This window comes from Mustela erminea, chromosome 16 (genome assembly GCF_009829155.1).
Source record: "Mustela erminea isolate mMusErm1 chromosome 16, mMusErm1.Pri, whole genome shotgun sequence".
NCBI classification, from domain to species: Eukaryota; Metazoa; Chordata; class Mammalia; order Carnivora; family Mustelidae; genus Mustela; species Mustela erminea.
The window spans coordinates 51436088-51455181 of NC_045629.1; the positions used below are offsets into that span (position 1 = coordinate 51436088).

A 19094-nucleotide genomic window follows, 5' to 3' on the forward strand; every position below is an offset into this window, starting at 1 on the left:
AGAATAGATTGGGGGCACCTGGGTAGCTTAGTTGATTAAGTGTCTGTCTTTGGCTCAGGTCGTGATTTTGGGCTCCTGAGATCAAGCCACATATCAGGCTCCCTGCTCAGTGGGGAGTCTGCTTCTCCCTCTCTCTCTGCCCCTACCCCTACTCATGCTTCTCTCTCTCAAATAAATAAAATCTAAAAAAAAAAAAAAAAAAAAAAAAAAAAAGAAGAACAGAATGGATTGGGGTGCCTGGGTAGCTTAGTTACTTAAGTGTCTACTTCTTGGTTTTAGCTCAAGTCCTGATTTCAGGGTGGTGAGATCAAGCTCTGCGCAGGGCTCTGCATTTAGCTGGGAGTCTGCTTCCCCCTTTCCTTTCTCTCTGCCCCTCCTCATGCTCCCACTCACTCTTGCTCTCTCTCTCTCTCTAAAATAAGTAAATACATCTGTATGAACAAAAGAACAGAATGGATAAACACACAATGGTATATTCATATAATTGAATACCAATTAGTAATATAAATGAAAGAACGAATACTTTGCCCAGATACATGGATATATTTTTCACAAACATAATGTTTATAAAAGAAGCCAGATTCAAGAAATTATATAAAGTTCAAAACCACGCATAATTAACCTATAGTTATTGAAATAAGCAAAGTAGTTAATCTAAGGAAGTGTTAATGACTGAGAGCACAGAGAGAACTTTTGGAGAGCTGGTAATAATCTGTTTCATGATTTGGTGCTATTACACAGGTATACTCAATTTGTAAAACTTAACTGGGTTGTACACATAAGATTGTGCACATTTCTGTAAGTGTATTATGTTCCAGGAAAGAAACCCTGAGTAACTATTACTTCAAATCCTAAGTCTTTGAATTAGGGGAATTACCAGTTCTTTTCCAGTCAATTTTATAAAGTTAAATGCTTATTGAGGAGGAGGCAAGGGAAATGAGTTACATAGGGTAGTGAAGTAAAATTCTTTGAAAATGGTTTTGAGGAAGAGAGCATAGATATGATTCAAGTAGGAAAGCCAATTTTGATGACATAGTGGCAGAATAACTTTATCTTTTAACTTTATCTTTATCTTTAACTTTATATTTTCTAACTACAAGGAAAGCAGGGAAAGTCTATCTTAGGTTGGGTTCCCAGGAAATAGATTTCGAGGTGAAAATAGGTCTGCAGGAAGTTTATTGGAGAGTGCTTTTGGTAATACCAGGGTGGAAGTGAAAAAAGCAGAACTAGGAAGGGAGAAGTAGTACTGTGATATATTTGCAAAAAAGGCTTTAAGCAATCCCAGGGGGAGTTTTGGAGGTGGGTTCCCCTGACTTGAGACAAAGGAGCTGGGGTTTTGTTTGTTCTTGTCCATGAGTGACTGAATGTGGACTGCCCTTGGGAGGCTCATAAATTTGGATGAGGCAGCTACCTTCAGCTGAGGGAAGTTTCTGGGGAAGATATTCCATTTTAAGCTGTCAGTAGGCAATACTTTGGGCATTATTGGGGGGATTCCATGCCTTTGTCCTGCAGCATCTACTATAAGTATAGTTTTCTTGATTAACAGGCATGTTTAACAGTTCTGGTGAAATATAAGTTTGTGTGTGTGTCTCTGTGTGTGTGTACAGCATAGCAAGAGGGAATAGATTAGGGAAATTATGTAATGGAAATATCAGATTTAGAACTGACTAAATTTCAGGGCACCTGGGTGGCTCAATTGGTTAAGCATTTGCCTTCGGCTCAGGTCATGATCCCAAGGTCCTGGGATTGAGTCCCACATTGGGCTCCCTGCTCCATGGAGAGTCTGTTTCTCTTTCTCTCTCTGCCCTCCCCTCTGCTTATGCTCTCTCTCAAATAAATAAAGAAGTAAATAAAATCTTCAAAAAATAGGTTTAAAAAATAAAAGAAATAGAATTGGCTAAATTTCAGAAATCAAGTATAATGGGGAAGTTGGTTATATTTTATATTCTCTATTGTGGTTTGGGTAAGAAAGGGTAAAAAAGAATCTTAAAGTTGCAAAAAGGAGCACCTAAATATAGAAAGCAAATATTAATAGACCTGAAGGAAGAATTGTAGTAATATAGTAAAAGTAGGAGACTTCAGTACCACACTTTTAATAATGGATAGATCATCCAGACAAAATTAATAAGGGGAATATTGGATTTAAACTACATGTTAGATCAGATGGACCTAAAGGACATTTATAGAACATTGCCTCCATCAGCAGCAGAATACACATTCTTCTCAAGGGCACATGAAACATTTTCCAGGATAGATCAAAATTTAGACTGCAAAACAAGACAGTAAATTTAAGAAGATTGAAATCATATCCAGCATCTTTTTTTTTTTGAGAGAGTACGAGAGTGAGTGAGTCCATGAGCAGGGGAGAGGGGCAGAGAGAGACAGAGAGAGAGAGAGAATCCCCAAATCCCAAGCAGACTCCTTGCTCAGTGTGGCTTGATCCCACGACCCTGAGATCATGACCTGAGCCAGAATCAAGAGTTGGATGCTTAACTGAGTGAGCCACCTAAGGTGCCCCTCAAGCATCTTTTCTAACTACAATGATAATGAACTGGAAATTATTTACAAGAAGAAAACTGAAAGAGTAACAAAATTTGGAGATTAAACAATATGCTACTGAATAACAAAGGGATAAAAGAAAATCAAAAGGGAAATCAAATGAGTAAATGGAAATACAGCATACCACAACTTATGGGATGCAACCAAAGCATTTCTAAGAGGAAGTCCATACTGACAAATGCCTTCATTAAGAAAAAACAGAGCTCAAATAAAAAACTTTACTTCACACCTCAAGGAACCAGAAAAGAAGAGCAAACAAAGCCCAAAGTTAGTAGAAGGAAGAAATTAACATAGATCAAAGCAGAAAAAAAATGAAATAGAGACTAAAAACGTAATAGGAAAGTTCCATAAAACTAAGAGCCTTTTAAAAAATAGAGTAAAGAGACAAAGATGGCGGCATAGTAGGAGGACCCTAGGCTACCTTGTCCCTGGAACGTGGCTAGGTAAATATGAAATCATTCTGAATACTCAAGAAATTGACCTGAGGACTGATAGAAGAAACTACACAACTAGAGAGAGAGAGGAGTCCTCTTTGAGGAAGGCAGGAAGTGTGGAGAAAAGGTTTGGGGAAGTAGCAGATTTCGGGTGCTGTGGAGAGGAGGGAGGCCTGGTCATGAAGGAGGATGAGAAGGAGTGGAGTGTACAGAGACAGACACAAGCAGATCACTTTCCCAAAGCAGTTGGCTGGGAGAACAAGAGGGGCTGAATTTTTTGCAAACTATGGGGCTCGAAGACTAGAGTTTTAGAGGTCCCCAGGTTTGGCTTGCATAGAGTCCTGAAGGTGGTGCCCTACTCCTGGAGAGGCGGCAGGCAAACAACCTTGGGGCAGACTGAATGATCTGAGGATCACCTAAGGGGCATGAGGAGAGAATGTCCATCCTTTTTGGAACACATCTGTGAGAGGTGGCATTGCCTCTCTGGGGACAAAAGAACCCAGGGGTGCCATCTTCTTTGCTCACCCCTCAGCATAGGTTCAGAAGCACCTGCTGAGGGCAGCTAACAGTGAGGACACTAGCTGTTTAGCTTGCTTGCTGCAAATCCCATACCTCTCTCTTCTGGCTTGACTGCCCTTCTGGGTCAAAACTGCATTGTCTCAGTGTAGTGAGATCCTTTCCCAGAGGACCAGCCTACTCTACTGCCCATAGAGTTATGCAAGTCTTTAGTTCTAGTGGAAGAAGCATCCAGTCTCATTTAACAAGCAGATCAGAGCACACCTAGCTAAAACTTGCCACACTCTGGCCACAGTCCAAATACTACCTATGCAAGCGTGTAGAAACTCTGCAGATGACTGGCCTGAGGGCTAGAGCAGCTCAAACACAGCAACAGATGCTCACAGTACACACCAGAGACACTTCCTGAAGCACTAGGCCCTGGAAATTGTATGATCTCTTCTTCATAAAGCCATTACTCTCAGAAGCAGGAAGCATAACAGGCTTTCCTAACATGTAGAAGAAGACAGAGACCTAGACAAAATGCCAAGACAGAGGATTCATCCCAAAGAAAGAACAAGAAAAGGCCATGGCCAGGGATCTAATCAAAACAGATATGTCACATGTGCCTGATCCATAATTTAAAGCAACAATCATAAGGGTACTACTAGCTAGGCTTGAGAAAAAAATGGTAGACAAAGGGAGACTCTTACTGCAGAGATAAAAGAGCTAAAAAACAATCAGGTCAAAATGAAAAATGCACTAACAGAGATTCAAAACCAGCTGGATGTAATGACCACAAGGACGGAAGAAGCAGAGGAATGAATAAGTGATATAGACAATAGACTCATGGAAAAATAATGAAGCTGACAAAAGAGAAAAAGAACATTTTTAGATAATGAAAGTAGTCTTGGGAAACTCAGTGCCTCTATCAAATGTAATAACATTTGTATCATTGGAGTCCCAGAAGAAGAAGAAGAGAGAAAAGGGGGCAGAAGTTTTATTGGAAGAAATAGTAGCTGAAAACTTTCCTGATCTGGGAAAGGAAACAGACTTCCAAATTTGGGAGGCATAGAGAACTCCAAAAACAAAACAGGTCAACATCAAGACATAATGTAGTTAAATTTGTAAAAAAAAAAAAAAATCCTAAAAGCAGCAAGACAAAAGAAGCACCTAAGTTACAAGGGAAGACCTATAAGACTAGTTGCAGATCTCTCCACAGAAAGTTGGCAGGCCAGAAGAGAGTGGCATGATGTATTCAATTTCCTGAATGGTAAAAGTATCCTGTTTAGCAAGACTGTCATTCAGAATGGAAGGAAAGATAAGGAGTTTCCCAGACAAACAAAAACTAAAGGGTTCCTGACCGCTAAACTAGCCTGCAAGAAATATTAGAGGGGACTCTTTGAGAGGGAGAGAAAGACCCAAAGGAGTAAAGACTAGACAGGAACAGAGAAAATCTCCAGTAATGAAAAAACAAGTAACAAAATGTCACTAAATACATATCTGTCAATAATAACTGAATGTAAATGGACTAAATGTTCTAATCAAAAGATAAGGATGTCAGAATGGATTAAAAAAAACCGTCTATATACTGCCTACAAGATACTAATTTTATTATTTTACTTTATTTTTTAAAGACTTTATTTATTTTAGAGAGAGAGAGAGAGAGAGAGAGCACGCAAGCATAGATGGGGGTGGGGGCAGAGGGAGAAGCAGACTCCCCACTGAGCAGGGAGTCTTGAATCAAAGGCAGACGCTTAACCGACTGAGCCACCCAGGTGCCCCAAGCGACTCATTTTAGACCTAAAGACACCTGTAGATAGAAAGTGAGGGGATGGAGAACCATTTATCATGCTAATGGACATCAAAAGAAAGCCCAAGTAGCAATACTCCTATCAGACAAACTGGATTTTAAACCAGAGACTCTAACAAGAAATGAAGAAAGGCACAGTATCATAATGAAGGGATCTATCCATCAAGGAGATCAAACAACTGTAAATATTTATGCCCCCAACTTGGGAGCACCCAAATATATAAAACAATTAATAACAAACATAAGTGAATTCATTGATAATAATACAATAATAGTAGGGGACTATAACACTCCACTTATATTAGTGGACAGATTATCTAAGCAGAAAACCAACAAGGAAGCAATAACTTTGAATGACACACTGGACCAGATGGACTTAACATATATTCAGAACACTTCATCCTAAAGCAGCGGAATACACATTCTTGTAAAGTGCACATGGGGCATTCTTCAGAATAGGTCACATATTAGGTCACAGACCAGGTCTTAACAAGTACAAAAAGACTAAGATCATACCAATACATCTTCTTTGACTATATAGTGCTATGAAACTTGAGGTCAACCACAAGAAAAAGTTTGGAAAGACCACAAATTCATGGAGATTAAAGAACATTCTACTGAAGAATGATTGAGTCAATGAATGAATATTTCATTTGATTAAAGAAGAAATTAAAAAAATACATGGAAACAAATGAAAATGAAAACTTAATGCTCCAGAACATTTGGGATACAGCAAAAACAGCCATAAGAGGTGAATATATAGCAATACAGGAAGCAAGAAAAGTCTCAAATAACCAACCTAATGTTAAATTTAAAGGAGCTAGAAAAAGAACAACAAACAAAGCCTAAAACCAGCAAAAAGGAAATAAAGATTAGAGCAGAAATAAATGATATGGAGGGGTGCCTATGTGGCTCAGTGGGTTGAAGTCTCTGCCTTCGGCTCAGGTCATGATTCCGGGGTCCGGGGTCCCGTATCGGGCTCTCTGCTCAGCGGGGAGCCTACTTCCCCCTCTCTTTCTGCCTACTTGTGATGTCTGTCTGTCAAATAAATAAATAAAATCTTTAAAAAAAAAAGAAATAAATGATATAGAAACTAAAAAACAAAAAGGTTAGAGAAGATCAGTGAAATCAGGAGCTGATTCTTTGAAAAAAGTTAATAAAATTGATAATCCCCCTAGACAGATTTATCAAAAAGAAGAGACAAAGGACCCAAGTAAATAAAATCACAAATGGGAAAAGATAAGTAACAACCAACACCACACATATACAAATAATCATAAGAGAATATAATGAAAAATTATATACCACCAAATTGGACAATCTGGAAGAAATGGATAAAATCCTAGAAACATATAAACTACCAAAACTGAAATAGGAGGAAATAGAAAACTTGAACAGACCAAAAACCAGAAAAGAGATTGTTCTCCCAACACACAGAAGTCCAGAGCCAGATGGCTTCGTGGGTGAATACTAAGCATTTAAAGAAGGGTTAATACCTATTCTTCTCAAATTATTCCAAGAAATAGAAATGGAAGGAGAACTTCCAAACTCATTCTATGAGGCTAGCATTACCCTGATTCTAAAACGAAAGACTCCACTAAAAAAGAGAACTATAAGCCAGTATCCCTGATGAACATGCATGCAAAAATTCTCAACAAAATACTAGCAAATAGAATCGAGCATACATTAAATGAACCATTCACCACGATCAGGTGGGATTTATTTCTGGACTGCAAGGGTGGTTCAGTATTTGCAAATCAATCAACTTGATATACCACATTAATAAAAGAAAAGATAGGAACTGTATGATCCTCTGAATAAATGCAGAAAAAGCATCTGACAAAATATAGCGTCCATGCTCTTTTTTTAAAGTTTTTTTTTTTTCCCTTAATTTGACACAGAGAAAGATCACAAGTAAGCAGAGCAGCCGGCAGAGAGAGGGAGAGGCAGGCTCGCCGCTGAGCAGAGAGCCCAATGAGGGGGCTCGATGCCAGGACCCTGAGATCATGACCTGAGCCAAAGGCAGAGGCTTAACCCACTGAGCCACCCAGGCGCCCCAGCATCCATTCTTGACAAAAAACTTTCAACAAAGTAGGGATAGAGGGAGCATATCTCAACATCATAAAGCTGATATACAAAAGACCCACAGCTAATATAATCCTGAATGGGGAAAAACTGAGAAATTTTCCTCTGTGGTCAGAAATAAGGCAGGGCACTGTTATTTAACATAGTACCGAACGTTCTAGACTTAGCAATCAGACAGCAAAAAGAAAAGGCATCCAGATCTATAAGAAAGAAGTCAAACTTTCACTATTTGCAGATGACATGATAGTCTTTGTACAAAACCCAAAGGGCTCCACCAAAAAATTTCTAGAAGTGATATACCAATTCAGTAAAGTCTCAGGATACAAAATCCATGTACAGAAATCTTGCATTTCTATACACCAGTAATGAAGCTGCAGGAAGAGAAATAAAGGAGTTAATCCCATTTATTGCACCAAAAACCATAAGATACCTAGGAATAAACCTAACCAAAGGAGTAAAAGATCTGTACTCTTTAAAACTATAGAACACTGGTGAGAGAAACTGAAGGGGACACAAAGAAATGGAAAGACATTCCACGCTCATGGATCGGGAGCACAAATATTGTTAAAATGTCTATACTACCCAAAGCAATCTACACACTTAATGCAACCCTATCAAAATACCACCAGCATTTTTCACAGAGGTAGAACAATCCAAAAGTTTGTTTGGAAACACAAAAGATCCTGAATAGTCAAAGCAACCTTGAAAAAGAAAAATGAAACTAGAGGCATTAGAATTCCAGACTTCAAGTTATATTCTAAAGCTGTAGTGATCAAGACAGTGTGGTACTGGCAAAAAAATAGATGCTTAGGTCAATGGAACAGAATAAAAAATCCAGAAATGAACCCAGAACTGTATGATCAACTGATCTTTGACAGAGTATGGAAGAATATCCAATGGAAAAAAGACAGTCTCTTCAACAGATGGTGTTGGGAAAACTGGACAGCAACATGCAAAAGAATGAACCTGGACCACTTTTTTAGCCATACACAAAACTGAATTCAAAATGGATGAAAGATCAAAATGTGAGACAGGAAGCCATTAAAATCCTAGAGGAGAACATAGGTAGCAACCTCTTTGATATCAGCTGTAGCAACTTCTTACTTGATATGTCTCCTGAGAGAAGGGAAACAAAAGTAAGAATAAACTATTCAGACTTCATCAAGACAAAAATCTTCTGCACAGCGAAGGAAATAATCAAGGAAACTAAAAGGCAGTCTTTGGAATGGGAGAAGATATTTGCAAATGACATATCTAGTGAAGGGTTAGTATCCAAGATCTATAAAGAACTTATCAAACTCAACACCCAAAAACCAAATAATCCAGTAAAGAAAAGGGCAGAAGACATGAATAGACATTTTTCCAAAGAAGACAAACAGATGGCCAATAGACACATAAAAAGATGTTCAACAGCACGGAACATGAGGGAAATACAAGTCAAAACTACAATGAGATATACATTACACCAGTCAGAATGGTTAAAATTAATGATGGAGGAAACAACCACGGTGGAAGAAACAATCCAACTGTTGTTGAGGATGTGGTGGAAAGGGGAACCCTCTTCCACTGATGATGGGAATGCAAACTGGTGCAGCCACTGTGGAAAACAGTATGGAGATTCCTCAGAAAGTTAAAAATAGAACTACCCCATGATCTGGCAATTGTACTACTATGTATTTACTCAGAGGATACAAAAATACTTATTGGAAGGGACACATGTACCCTGATGTTTATAGCAGCATTATCAACAATAGCCAAATTATGGAAAGAGTCCAAATGTCCATCAAGTGAGGAATGTTTAAAGAAGTGGTATGTATGTATATATGTATGGACTATTACTCAGGTATAAAAAATGAAATCTTCCCATTTACAATGATGTGGATGGAGCTAGAGAGAGTGAAGTAAGTAAGTTAGAGAAAGATAAATATCTTACAATTTCACTCATATGTGGAATTTAAGAAACAAAACTGGTGAACATAGGAGGAAAAAAAAGACAAATCAGAAAACAGACTCAACTACAGAGAGCAAACTAAGGGTTGCTGGATGGGAGGGGGATGGAGGGAGGGGTGAAGTAGGTGAAGGGGATTAAAGAGAGCACATGTGATGAGCACTGAGTGTTGTACGTAAGTGATGAGTCACTAAATTCTATACCTAAAACTAATATTATACTGTATGGTAACTAAGTGGAATTTAAAGAAAAACTTGGAAAAAAATAGACAAAACTTTAGCTAGACACCCTAAAAAATGTAAAAAGGACTCATAGTAAAATTGAAAATGAAAAGAAGGTATTTCAAGTGGTACCATGTAGAGGATCATTGAGACTACTATGAATGAGCATAAGCTAAGAAGTCGATAACCTAGAAGTAATGGATAAATTCCTAGAAATATGCAACTATCAAGATTGAGTCATCAAGAAATAAAAATCTGAATAGATAGGAGATTGAATCAATAATAAACCCCCAACAAACAAAAGTTCAAAACTGCTGAATTCTACTCAAGTTTTAAAGAAATAATACCAATCCTTAAAAAAAAAAAACCACACACAATCCTTAAATTCTTCCAAAAATTGAAGAGGAGGGAGTACTTCCAACTTTTTGTGAGGCCACCCTTATCCAGATATCAAAACCAGAAGGACATACTACGAGGAAAAAAAATTATTGGCTGATACTCCTGATGAACACAGATGCAAAAATTCTCAACAAAATATCACTACACTGAATTCAACGGTGCATTAAAAGGATCATACAGCATGAGAAAGTGGGATGTCTTCAAGGCATGCAAGGATGATTCTATATCTTCAACAAATGTAATTCACCCCATTGACAAAAGAAAGGATAAAAATCATGATCTTATCAGTAGATACAGGAAAGGCATTTGATGAAATTTAATATCCATTCATGATACAAACTCAACAAACTGGGTATACAGGAAACATGCTTCCCCAGAATAAAAATCATATATGACAAGCCCACAGCTAATGTTATATCCTCAGTGGTGGCTTTCAGCTTTTCCCCTAAGATCAGGAAGAAGACAAGGATGCCAACTCTGTATGTTTATTTAACAAAGTACTGGAAATCCTAGCCGGGGTAGTTAGGCTAAGGAAAAGAATTAAAAGTCATCCAAATCAGAAGGGAAGGAGTAAAACTGTCTTTCCTTAAAGATGACATCACATTATAAATAGAAAAGATCCATGAAAAAAACTGTTAGAACTGATTAATTCAGTAAAGTTGTGGATACAAAATCAATGTATAAAAAACTCTTGTGTTTCTATATACTAATAAACTATCAGAAAGAGGAATTAAGAAAATAATCCTATTTACAATTGCATCAAAAAGAATAAAATACCTAGGCATGAATTTGATCAAGGAGGTGAGAGATCTGTACACTGTAAACTAACACATTAATTAAAACATTGAAGGAGACACAAATAAATGGAAAGCTATTTTGTGCTCATGGATTAGATGAGTTAATTTTCTTAAAATGTCTATACTATCCAGGTAGTGGCCTTGTTCTCTGCTCTTCTCCCCATGTCCCGGAGGCCGCTGTGTTTCTGTCAGCCTCCGACCCACAGTCGGCCTGAGACCGAGCACCATGCCTTCAATTAAGTTGCAGAGTTCTGATGGAGAGATATTTGAAGTTGATGTTGAAATTGCCAAACAGTCTGTGACTATCAAGACCATGTTGGAAGATTTGGGAATGGACGATGAAGGAGATGATGATCCAGTTCCTCTACCAAATGTTAATGCAGCAATATTAAAAAAGGTCATTCAGTGGTGCACCCACCACAAGGATGACCCCCCTCCTCCTGAGGATGATGAGAACAAAGAAAATTGGACAGATGATATCCCTGTTTGGGACCAAGAATTCCTGAAAGTTGACCAAGGAACACTGTTTGAACTTATTCTGGCTGCGAACTACTTAGACATCAAAGGTTTGCTTGATGTTACATGCAAGACTGTTGCCAATATGATCAAGGGGAAAACTCCTGAGGAGATCCGCAAGACCTTCAATATCAAAAATGACTTTACTGGGGCGCCTGGGTGGCTCAGTGGGTTAAGCCGCTGCCTTCGGCTCAGGTCATGATCTCGGAGTCCTGGGATCGAGTCCCGCATCGGGCTCTCTGCTCAGCAGGGAGCCTGCTTCCTCCTCTCTCTCTCTCTCTCTGCCTCTCTGCCTACTTGTGATCTCTCTCTGTCAAATAAATAAAAAAATAAAATCTTTAAAAAAAAGAAAAAGAAAAAAAGACTTTACTGAAGAAGAGGAAGCCCAGGTACGCAAAGAGAACCAGTGGTGTGAAGAGAAGTGAAATGTTATGCCTGACACTGTAACACTGTAAGGATTGTTCCAAATACAAGTTGCACTGCTCTGTTTATAATTGTTAATATCAGACACACAGTAGACAATGGCAGCAGCGATCAGTTGTTTAAGCAGAATATTGTCCTCCTTGCATGTGTAGTTTGAGTACAGATTCCAGACTTACGGCTGAGTTTCTTCTAGTACGATCAAAAGTTTTTTTTCTTTGCTCTAAATAAACCTGAACTGTGAGTTCTCTGTAGAAGGTGGCATTTTGGGCTTTCCCTTTCTTTGTAAAGCGATTTCTGCCTAGTTTATTGTCTAGTTAACTTTAGTTTAATGACCTTTTAAAAGTTGGCATTGTAAATAAAACAAGTTGAAAAAAGTTTTCTGAAATAGAATTAACAAAGTATTATCTTTATTCATGAGTTGGAAACTGGAAAAAGGCTACTTGAGGTAAATGTTTTGAGTGGGATTATTAGGGTGTCTTCCAGCTTCCTGGAGTCAAGGAGTACCACTGGTATTGATTAGCCTGTATGTAGCAGGGCTCCCTTAATTGGATCTAAGGACTTGTTTTTGCATTTTTAATTCTCAGCTTTGAATATGTTGGCTAGAGACTCAGTTACTACTAAATTTGTGGTTTGGGGGGGAAATGTAACTAGCCAGTCTGTTAACTTTTCGATTAAAAAAAGACCAAAAAAATAAATGTCTATACTATCCAAATGCACTTATAGATCCAGTGTAATCTCTATCAAAATTCAATGGTGTTTTTCACAGAAATAGAACATAGTCCTAAAATATGTATGGAACCATAAAAATAGCCTAAACAATCTTGAGAAAGAACAGCGCTCCAAATGATCATACTTTCTGATTTCAAATTATGTTACAAAAGGAGTAATCAAAACAGTATGGTATTGGCATAAAAACAAACACACAGATCAATTAAACAGAATAGAGAGCCTCAAAATAAGCCCATGCATATATGGTCAATTAATTTACAACAGAGGAGCCAAGAGTCTGTTGGGAAGGGAAGCATAGTCAGTTCAATAAATAGTGTTGGGAAAACTACATTTATTATGTAAAATAATGAATTTGGTCTCCTGTCTTATACTATGCACAAAAGCAACTCAAAATGTATTGAAGATTTGAACATAAGACCTGAAACCATAAAAGGTGAAGAAAACATAGATGGTAAGCTCCTTGACATTTATCTTTGTGATGATGTTTTGGATATGATACCAAACCACAAGCAATAAAATTAAAAATAAACAAGTTGGGACTACATCAAAGAAAGAAGATTCTGCACAGCAAAAGAAACAATGAAAATGAAAAAGCAACCTTCAGAATGGGAGAAAATGCTTGCAGATATATTAGATAAGGTATAAGTGTTCAAAGTGTATAAGGAACTCATATAACTCAATAACAAGAGTGCAAACAGTCTGATTAAAAAATGGAGAGAGGAATTGAAAATTTTTTTCCAAAGAAGACCTACAAATGACCAACATGTCTATGAAAAGGTGCCCAATATTGCTAATCACCAGAGAGATGCAAATCAAAACCCTAGCGGATATTACCTCCTACCTGTTAGAGTGGCTGTCTTCGAAAAGAAGAGAGCTCTCTCTTGCCCTATGTAGTAGGCTGGATAATAACCCTCTAATATGTCCATGTTTTCATCTCTGGACTCTGAGTATGTGAATGCATTATCTTCTATGGCACAAAGGACTTTGCAGATGAGATTAAGTTAAGAATCTTGAGATGGAAAAAGTATCCTGGATTGATCAGATGGACCCAGTGATACAAATATTCTTAGCAGCGGAAGACAGAGGGAGACTGTACAGTTGGAGAAAATGTGATGGGTGAAGCCAAGTGCTGTGCTCCTTGCTTTGAAGATGGAGTTAGGGACCATGAACCAAGGAATGGAAGGACTACAGCTCTAGGAGCTAGAAAAGGAAAGGGAATGGATTTTCCCTTAGAATCTGCAGAGAGAGGACACCCCTGATGACACCTTGATTTCAGCCCAGTGCAATTTATTTAGAACTTTTGACATCCAGCACTGTAAGAGAATAAAAGTGTGTTGTTTTAAGACCCCCGTCTGCCTAAGAAGATAAGAGATAACACGTGGCGATGGTTATGGATGTGCAGGAAAGGGAGCTCTTGTGTACTGTTGGTTGGAATGGAGCTTAGTTCAGCTATTATGGAAACAGTATGGAGGTTTCCCAATAGACCAAAAGAAGAATTATCATATGATTCAGCGTATGGATATATACATCCAAAGGATAAGAAAACAGGATAGTGAAGAGATAACCTGCGCTGCTCCCAATTTTATTGCAGCCTTATTCACAATAGCCAAGATATGGAAATAATCTAAGTGCCCATTTATGGATGAGCGAATAAAGAAGTTGTAGTGTGTGTGTGTGTGTGTGTGTGTGTGTGTGTGTATACACACAATAGAGTATTATTCAGTCATGAGAAAGAGGGAAATCCTGCCTTCTGTGACTACATGATGAACCTTTAGGTCATAATGCTAAGTGAGATAAGTCAGACCTAGAAAGACAACTGCTGTATGATATCATTTATATGTGGAATCTAAAAAGGCTGAACTCTTAGAAACACAGAGTACCATGGTGGTTACTTGGGCGGGGGGGTGGTGAAACTGGGGAAATGGTAGAGTACAAACTTGCAAATAGAAGAGTAAGTTCTGGAGATCTAATGCACAGTGTAGTGATTATGGTCAGCAATATTTGTATTATATAGGCTTAAGTTACCGAGAGATTGGATGTTAAGTATTTTCAAAAAAGCACATATTTTTCAAAAAAGTATTTTCAAGGGGCCCTTGGGTGGCACAGTGGGTTAAGCCTCTGCCTTTGGCTCAGGTCATGATCCCAGGGTCCTGGGATCAAGCCCCACATCACGTTCCTGCTCAGCAGGGAGCCCGTTTTTCTCTCGCTCTCTGCCTGCCTCTCTGCCTACTTCTGCCTACTTGTGATCTCTCTCTGTGTGTCAAATAAATAAAATAAAATAAAATATTTTCAAAAAATTACTACACTAAGGTAGTAATCATATGGCAATATATAAATGTGTCAAATCAACATGTACACCTTAAAAGTTCACAATGTTATATGTTAATTATATCTCAATAATAAAGCCTGACCAAAGATAATGAGAGGTTGTTGTTTTGGTCACCTATCTGCTACTACAGGTTACTTTCAGTATTTCTCTGTTACAATACCATGTTGCAGTGAACATGCTTGTATATTTTGGATTGTAGGGCATTTGCATCTCTTCTAGGTTTTTCTAAATTGATATTTCTGCAATTTATCTTTGAACTAATTTTTTTCTTTTACAAAAAACTTTTTGGGAAAAAAACCCTTTTTTCGTAAAAGTTATTGTAATGTCCTAAAATAACAAGTCAGTTGACTAGGGACAGTTTCTAAATATCAAAATTGTTGAAGATATTAGTACCATATAAATTTTATTTTATAAAATACTTATCTAAATTTATATTTTTAGTTTTGTTAACTTGTTTATTACTGAAATTTGACTGTGAGTAAATTTGCTATTTGATTCAGATATTCACCAGTTTATGTGACAGCTAATAATACCATGTAGGCCTTTAAAAATTTTTGTATTGTGGTGTATTTGCCTAATCATGAACTGGATTGAGTAGGTTTTGGTAAGTTACTAGGTAGTGAATTAGTTCTGCTTATAAATGTAAATGTCTGGCTAATTTTGATAAATTTAAATATGACCTCAATTTGAATTTCATTTAATTTGTTATATAGTTACTGATTCTTATTATTTTCTAATAAATTTAAAAAACCCTATGCAATCATTTTTTTCATTTTGCTACTGTCTTTATTGTATCCATTTTTCAAAAATACAGCTTACATATTGCCAAATATTAATAAATTTATAGTAATTACATCACTAATTTATTGAAATCTCTTGGAAATAATTTTTTATTAATACAGAATATGAAAATTATAAATAAAAGTTAGCTCCTTGTAGTATTAATCTTAATGTATTTCTGTAGCAGAGTTGTGTACAGGAAGTATTAAAGAAATTAGGAAACCATTTGGATCTGCAAAGAATTATAAAACAATGTAGCAGAAATTAAAATTGATTCTAAATTTTGGCAGTGGAGAATGATCAAATAGATAAGGAACATATGTTTATTTACTCAGTCAAGCATTTTAAATAAAATCAGGTCAACAGTATTGGTAGGAAAGAAGTGCTAATTAATAGAGCATAAGAAACAAAGACCACATTTTTTTTAAGAACAGAGTTTTAGCTGCATATAAAATTCTAGTTCTCTGATAGCCTGAGAGAACACACGTAAGAGCACATGCCTTTCTGCTCTCATGCATGATGTAGCCAAATGCCATCAGCCTTTTTTCCTTTCTGGCATAGCACATTATTTTGTGTTGGCCTTATTTCCTCGTATATGCCTGTTTCTGCTTTCCCTTCTGGCTCTGGCTTCATTTAGCCTCCTGCCCCAGGTTCTACTTGTTTTCCTGGCTCTGGCTGTGTTTATCTTCCATTCTCTGCTTCCTGTGTCCGCCCAGAAGGTCCCGCACCTCCTGCCTCTCTCAAGTTCATTTCCTTTCCTCTGCTCAATGGTTGTACTTACCTTCTGGCCCTAATAAACCTCCCTCTTCTGACTTGTGCACCCAGAATTACAATGATTTGAAACCTCTAGGGTGACCCAGCAACCTGTCACATCTGCATGCATTGTGGGTGATTATAAAGGCACGTCATGTGACTTGCCTATTTTTAAGTCTTAACCTGCTCTCTGAAACTTGAGGAATATTCTTAACGTCATGGGGAACTCAGAAGATAGAGATTTGTTCTGAGGTTATAAGGTTTAATCTATCTGTAGTTACTGTTAGAAGAGTGTTTCAAACTGGGTTTTGAAATCAATTAAGTGGAAGTATAACGAGCAATTAAGAGTAAAGATGTAAATGGAGAAGAGGATATTATTGTGCATTGTCCTTTGTAAGTATTGTTTGATGAAATTTTATTGTGTGCATTTATATAAATATATGTAAATATATACTCTATGTAAAATGTATTATTGTGGATCAAGTCAAAAAACATTTGAATGTCATTGCATAGAAATTTACTTTCAGATGATACTAATTCAAAGAGATCATTCCAGGGGTGCCTGGGTGGCTCAGTCGGTTAGGTATCCAACACTCATCTCAGGGTGTCCAGGTCTTGATCTCAGGGTGGTGAGTGTGCGCCCCGTAAAGACCTCCATGCCTGGAGCCTACCAAAAAAAAAAAAAAAAAAAGGTCAAAAGAGATCATGCCACATGGTTGTGATCAACTTTAGAAGCATATATAAAAAACCTTGAAAGACTTGGTGTGAGCTACATCCAAATTTAGTAGAATACCTTGAATTCTTTTTTAAAAGTTTTTTTTAAAATTTATTTTTTATTAATTATTTTTATTAATGTATAGTGTATTATTTGCCCCAGGGGTACAGGTCTGTGAACCGTCAGGCTTACACATTTCCCAGCACTGACCATATCACATACCCTCCCCAGTGTCTGTAACCCTATCACCCTCTCCCTACCCCCCTTCCCCCCCAGCAACCCTGTTTGTTTTGTGAGATTGAGTCTCTTATGAATACTTTGAATTCTCTCACAACCTTTGCATGAGTCCCAGAACATTACCCAGAGGTGCCCGACTTAACACTTCATCTGGTGAAGCCACTGTGAAAACTGGGATTCTAAAGTGTAATTCAGCAGCATCTGGGCATTTGAAGCTCTGTTGCAGCTCTTCTGGTCTTAACGCTATGTTGGAAGTGATTAGGCTAAGAGGATTGCCCTGAAAGATATGTAGATATTGAAGTCCTTACTCATCTTCCTATTGAAATCCTTTTTTTAAAGATTTATTTATTTATCTTAGAGTGAGAAAGAGTGAGAGTGAGCACAGGGAGGAGTAGAGGGAGAGGGAGAGAGAAACTTCAGCAGACTCTGCACTGAGCATGGAGCCCAACATGGGGCTCGATCTTGACCCTGAGATCCTGACCTGAGCCAAAATGAAGAGTCGGTTGCTTGACCTACTGCACCACTGAGGGGCTCCCTTATTGAAATCTTAGAGAAATTGAATTCATTGAGATAATATTTTTTTTTAAAGATTTTATTTATTTATTTGAGAGAGAGACAGTGAGAGAGAGCATGAGCGAGGAGAAGGTCAGAGGGAGAAGCAGACTCCCCGTGGAGCTGGGAGCCTGATGCGGGACTCGATCCCAGGACTCCGGGATCATGACCTGAGCCGAAGGCAGTCGTCCAACCAACTGAGCCACCCAGGCGTCCCGAGATAATAATTTTTGTTTGTTTTTGTTTTTTTGCTTTTTTGTGTTTTGTTCAGACTTAGGGAAGGACAGCTGAAACACAAGATTGTTCTCAAAGGCATATTAAAACTGTCCTTTTCCCTCTCTTCCTTTTTTTTTTTCTTAAAAACAAATACCACTGCTACTACCGATTGTTGAGTACTTAAGATGTGAACCAAGACTTTTCTGTCTGTATTTCATTAAAAGGTCAACTTTGGGAAGTAAATATTATTTTAATCCCCGTGTTTATAAATGAAGACTCTGGTTCAAGAGAGAGGAGGGCGTTGTCCATGGTATCATAGGTAGTGTGAAATCAGGGAGTAAACCCAGTGTTTCTGACTTGATTTGCATTCTTAAATCATGGTGATTATGGTAACCCTTTTTTCCTCTCAAGTTTTATTTATTTATTTAGTAATAAAGATTTTATTTATTTGAGAGAGAGAGAGTGAGTGAACTAGAGAGAGCATGACGGGAGGAGGTCACCGGCTGAGCAGGGAGCTCCACACGGTTCTCAATCTCAGGACCCTGGGATCATGACCTGAGCCGAAGGCAGACACTTAACTGACTGAGCCACCCAGGCTCCCCTCTCTCAAGTTCTAAAAATCTGATCTATAAAAAGACAGATCACCAGAATATACCTAAGTGCAGCTGATGTTTGAACAACACAGATTTGAACTGTGGGGGTCCACTTATATGCAGATTTTTCCACATAAATACGGGATAGTACTGTAAATGTATTTTCCAAATAATAATTTCATTTCTCTAGCTCGCTGTAAGAATATAGTATATAATAACATACAAAAGGTGTGTTAACTGACTGTATGTTATTGCTAAGGCTTCTAGTCAACAGTAGGCTATTGGTTAAGTTTCTGGGGAGTCACAAGTTGCACCCTGATTTTTGACTGTTGTAGGGCTGATCACCCTTAAGCCCATGTTGTTTCAGGCTCAACTGTAATTTTATTTTTCCCTTACAGTGAGTTAATTTTTGTGATATCATCGACCAAAACACGCATTTGTTTCACTGCTGTTGATTTGTGATACTATTCTGTATGTTTTGTTTGTTTGTTTTAATTACT

At 37.7% G+C, this 19094-nt stretch overlaps 2 protein-coding genes across 28 annotated transcripts in view; both read left to right on the plus strand.

Annotated features, from left to right (window-relative positions):
* The window catches only part of RIMS2 (regulating synaptic membrane exocytosis 2), a 594152-nt gene that overhangs the window by 60655 nt on the left and 514403 nt on the right, over positions 1 to 19094 (plus strand). The window lies entirely within an intron of this gene.
* LOC116575171 (S-phase kinase-associated protein 1-like) lies at positions 10963 to 11782 on the plus strand. Its single transcript, XM_032316413.1, has 2 exons — positions 10963 to 11426; positions 11623 to 11782. Exons 1-2 carry the CDS (start codon positions 10978 to 10980, stop codon positions 11690 to 11692), a joined length of 519 nt encoding a protein of 172 aa, XP_032172304.1. The 5' UTR covers positions 10963 to 10977; the 3' UTR covers positions 11693 to 11782.

Excerpts from the sequence above, each read along its gene's own strand:
- LOC116575171 (XM_032316413.1), top strand. The coding sequence starts at position 10,978 with ATGCCTTCAATTAAGTTGCAGAGTTCTGATGGAGAGATATTTGAAGTT. Across the intron at positions 11,427-11,622 it reads GACTTTACTGGGGCGCCTGG|AAAAAAAGACTTTACTGAAG; the intron begins GTGGCTCAGTGG and ends AAAAAGAAAAAG.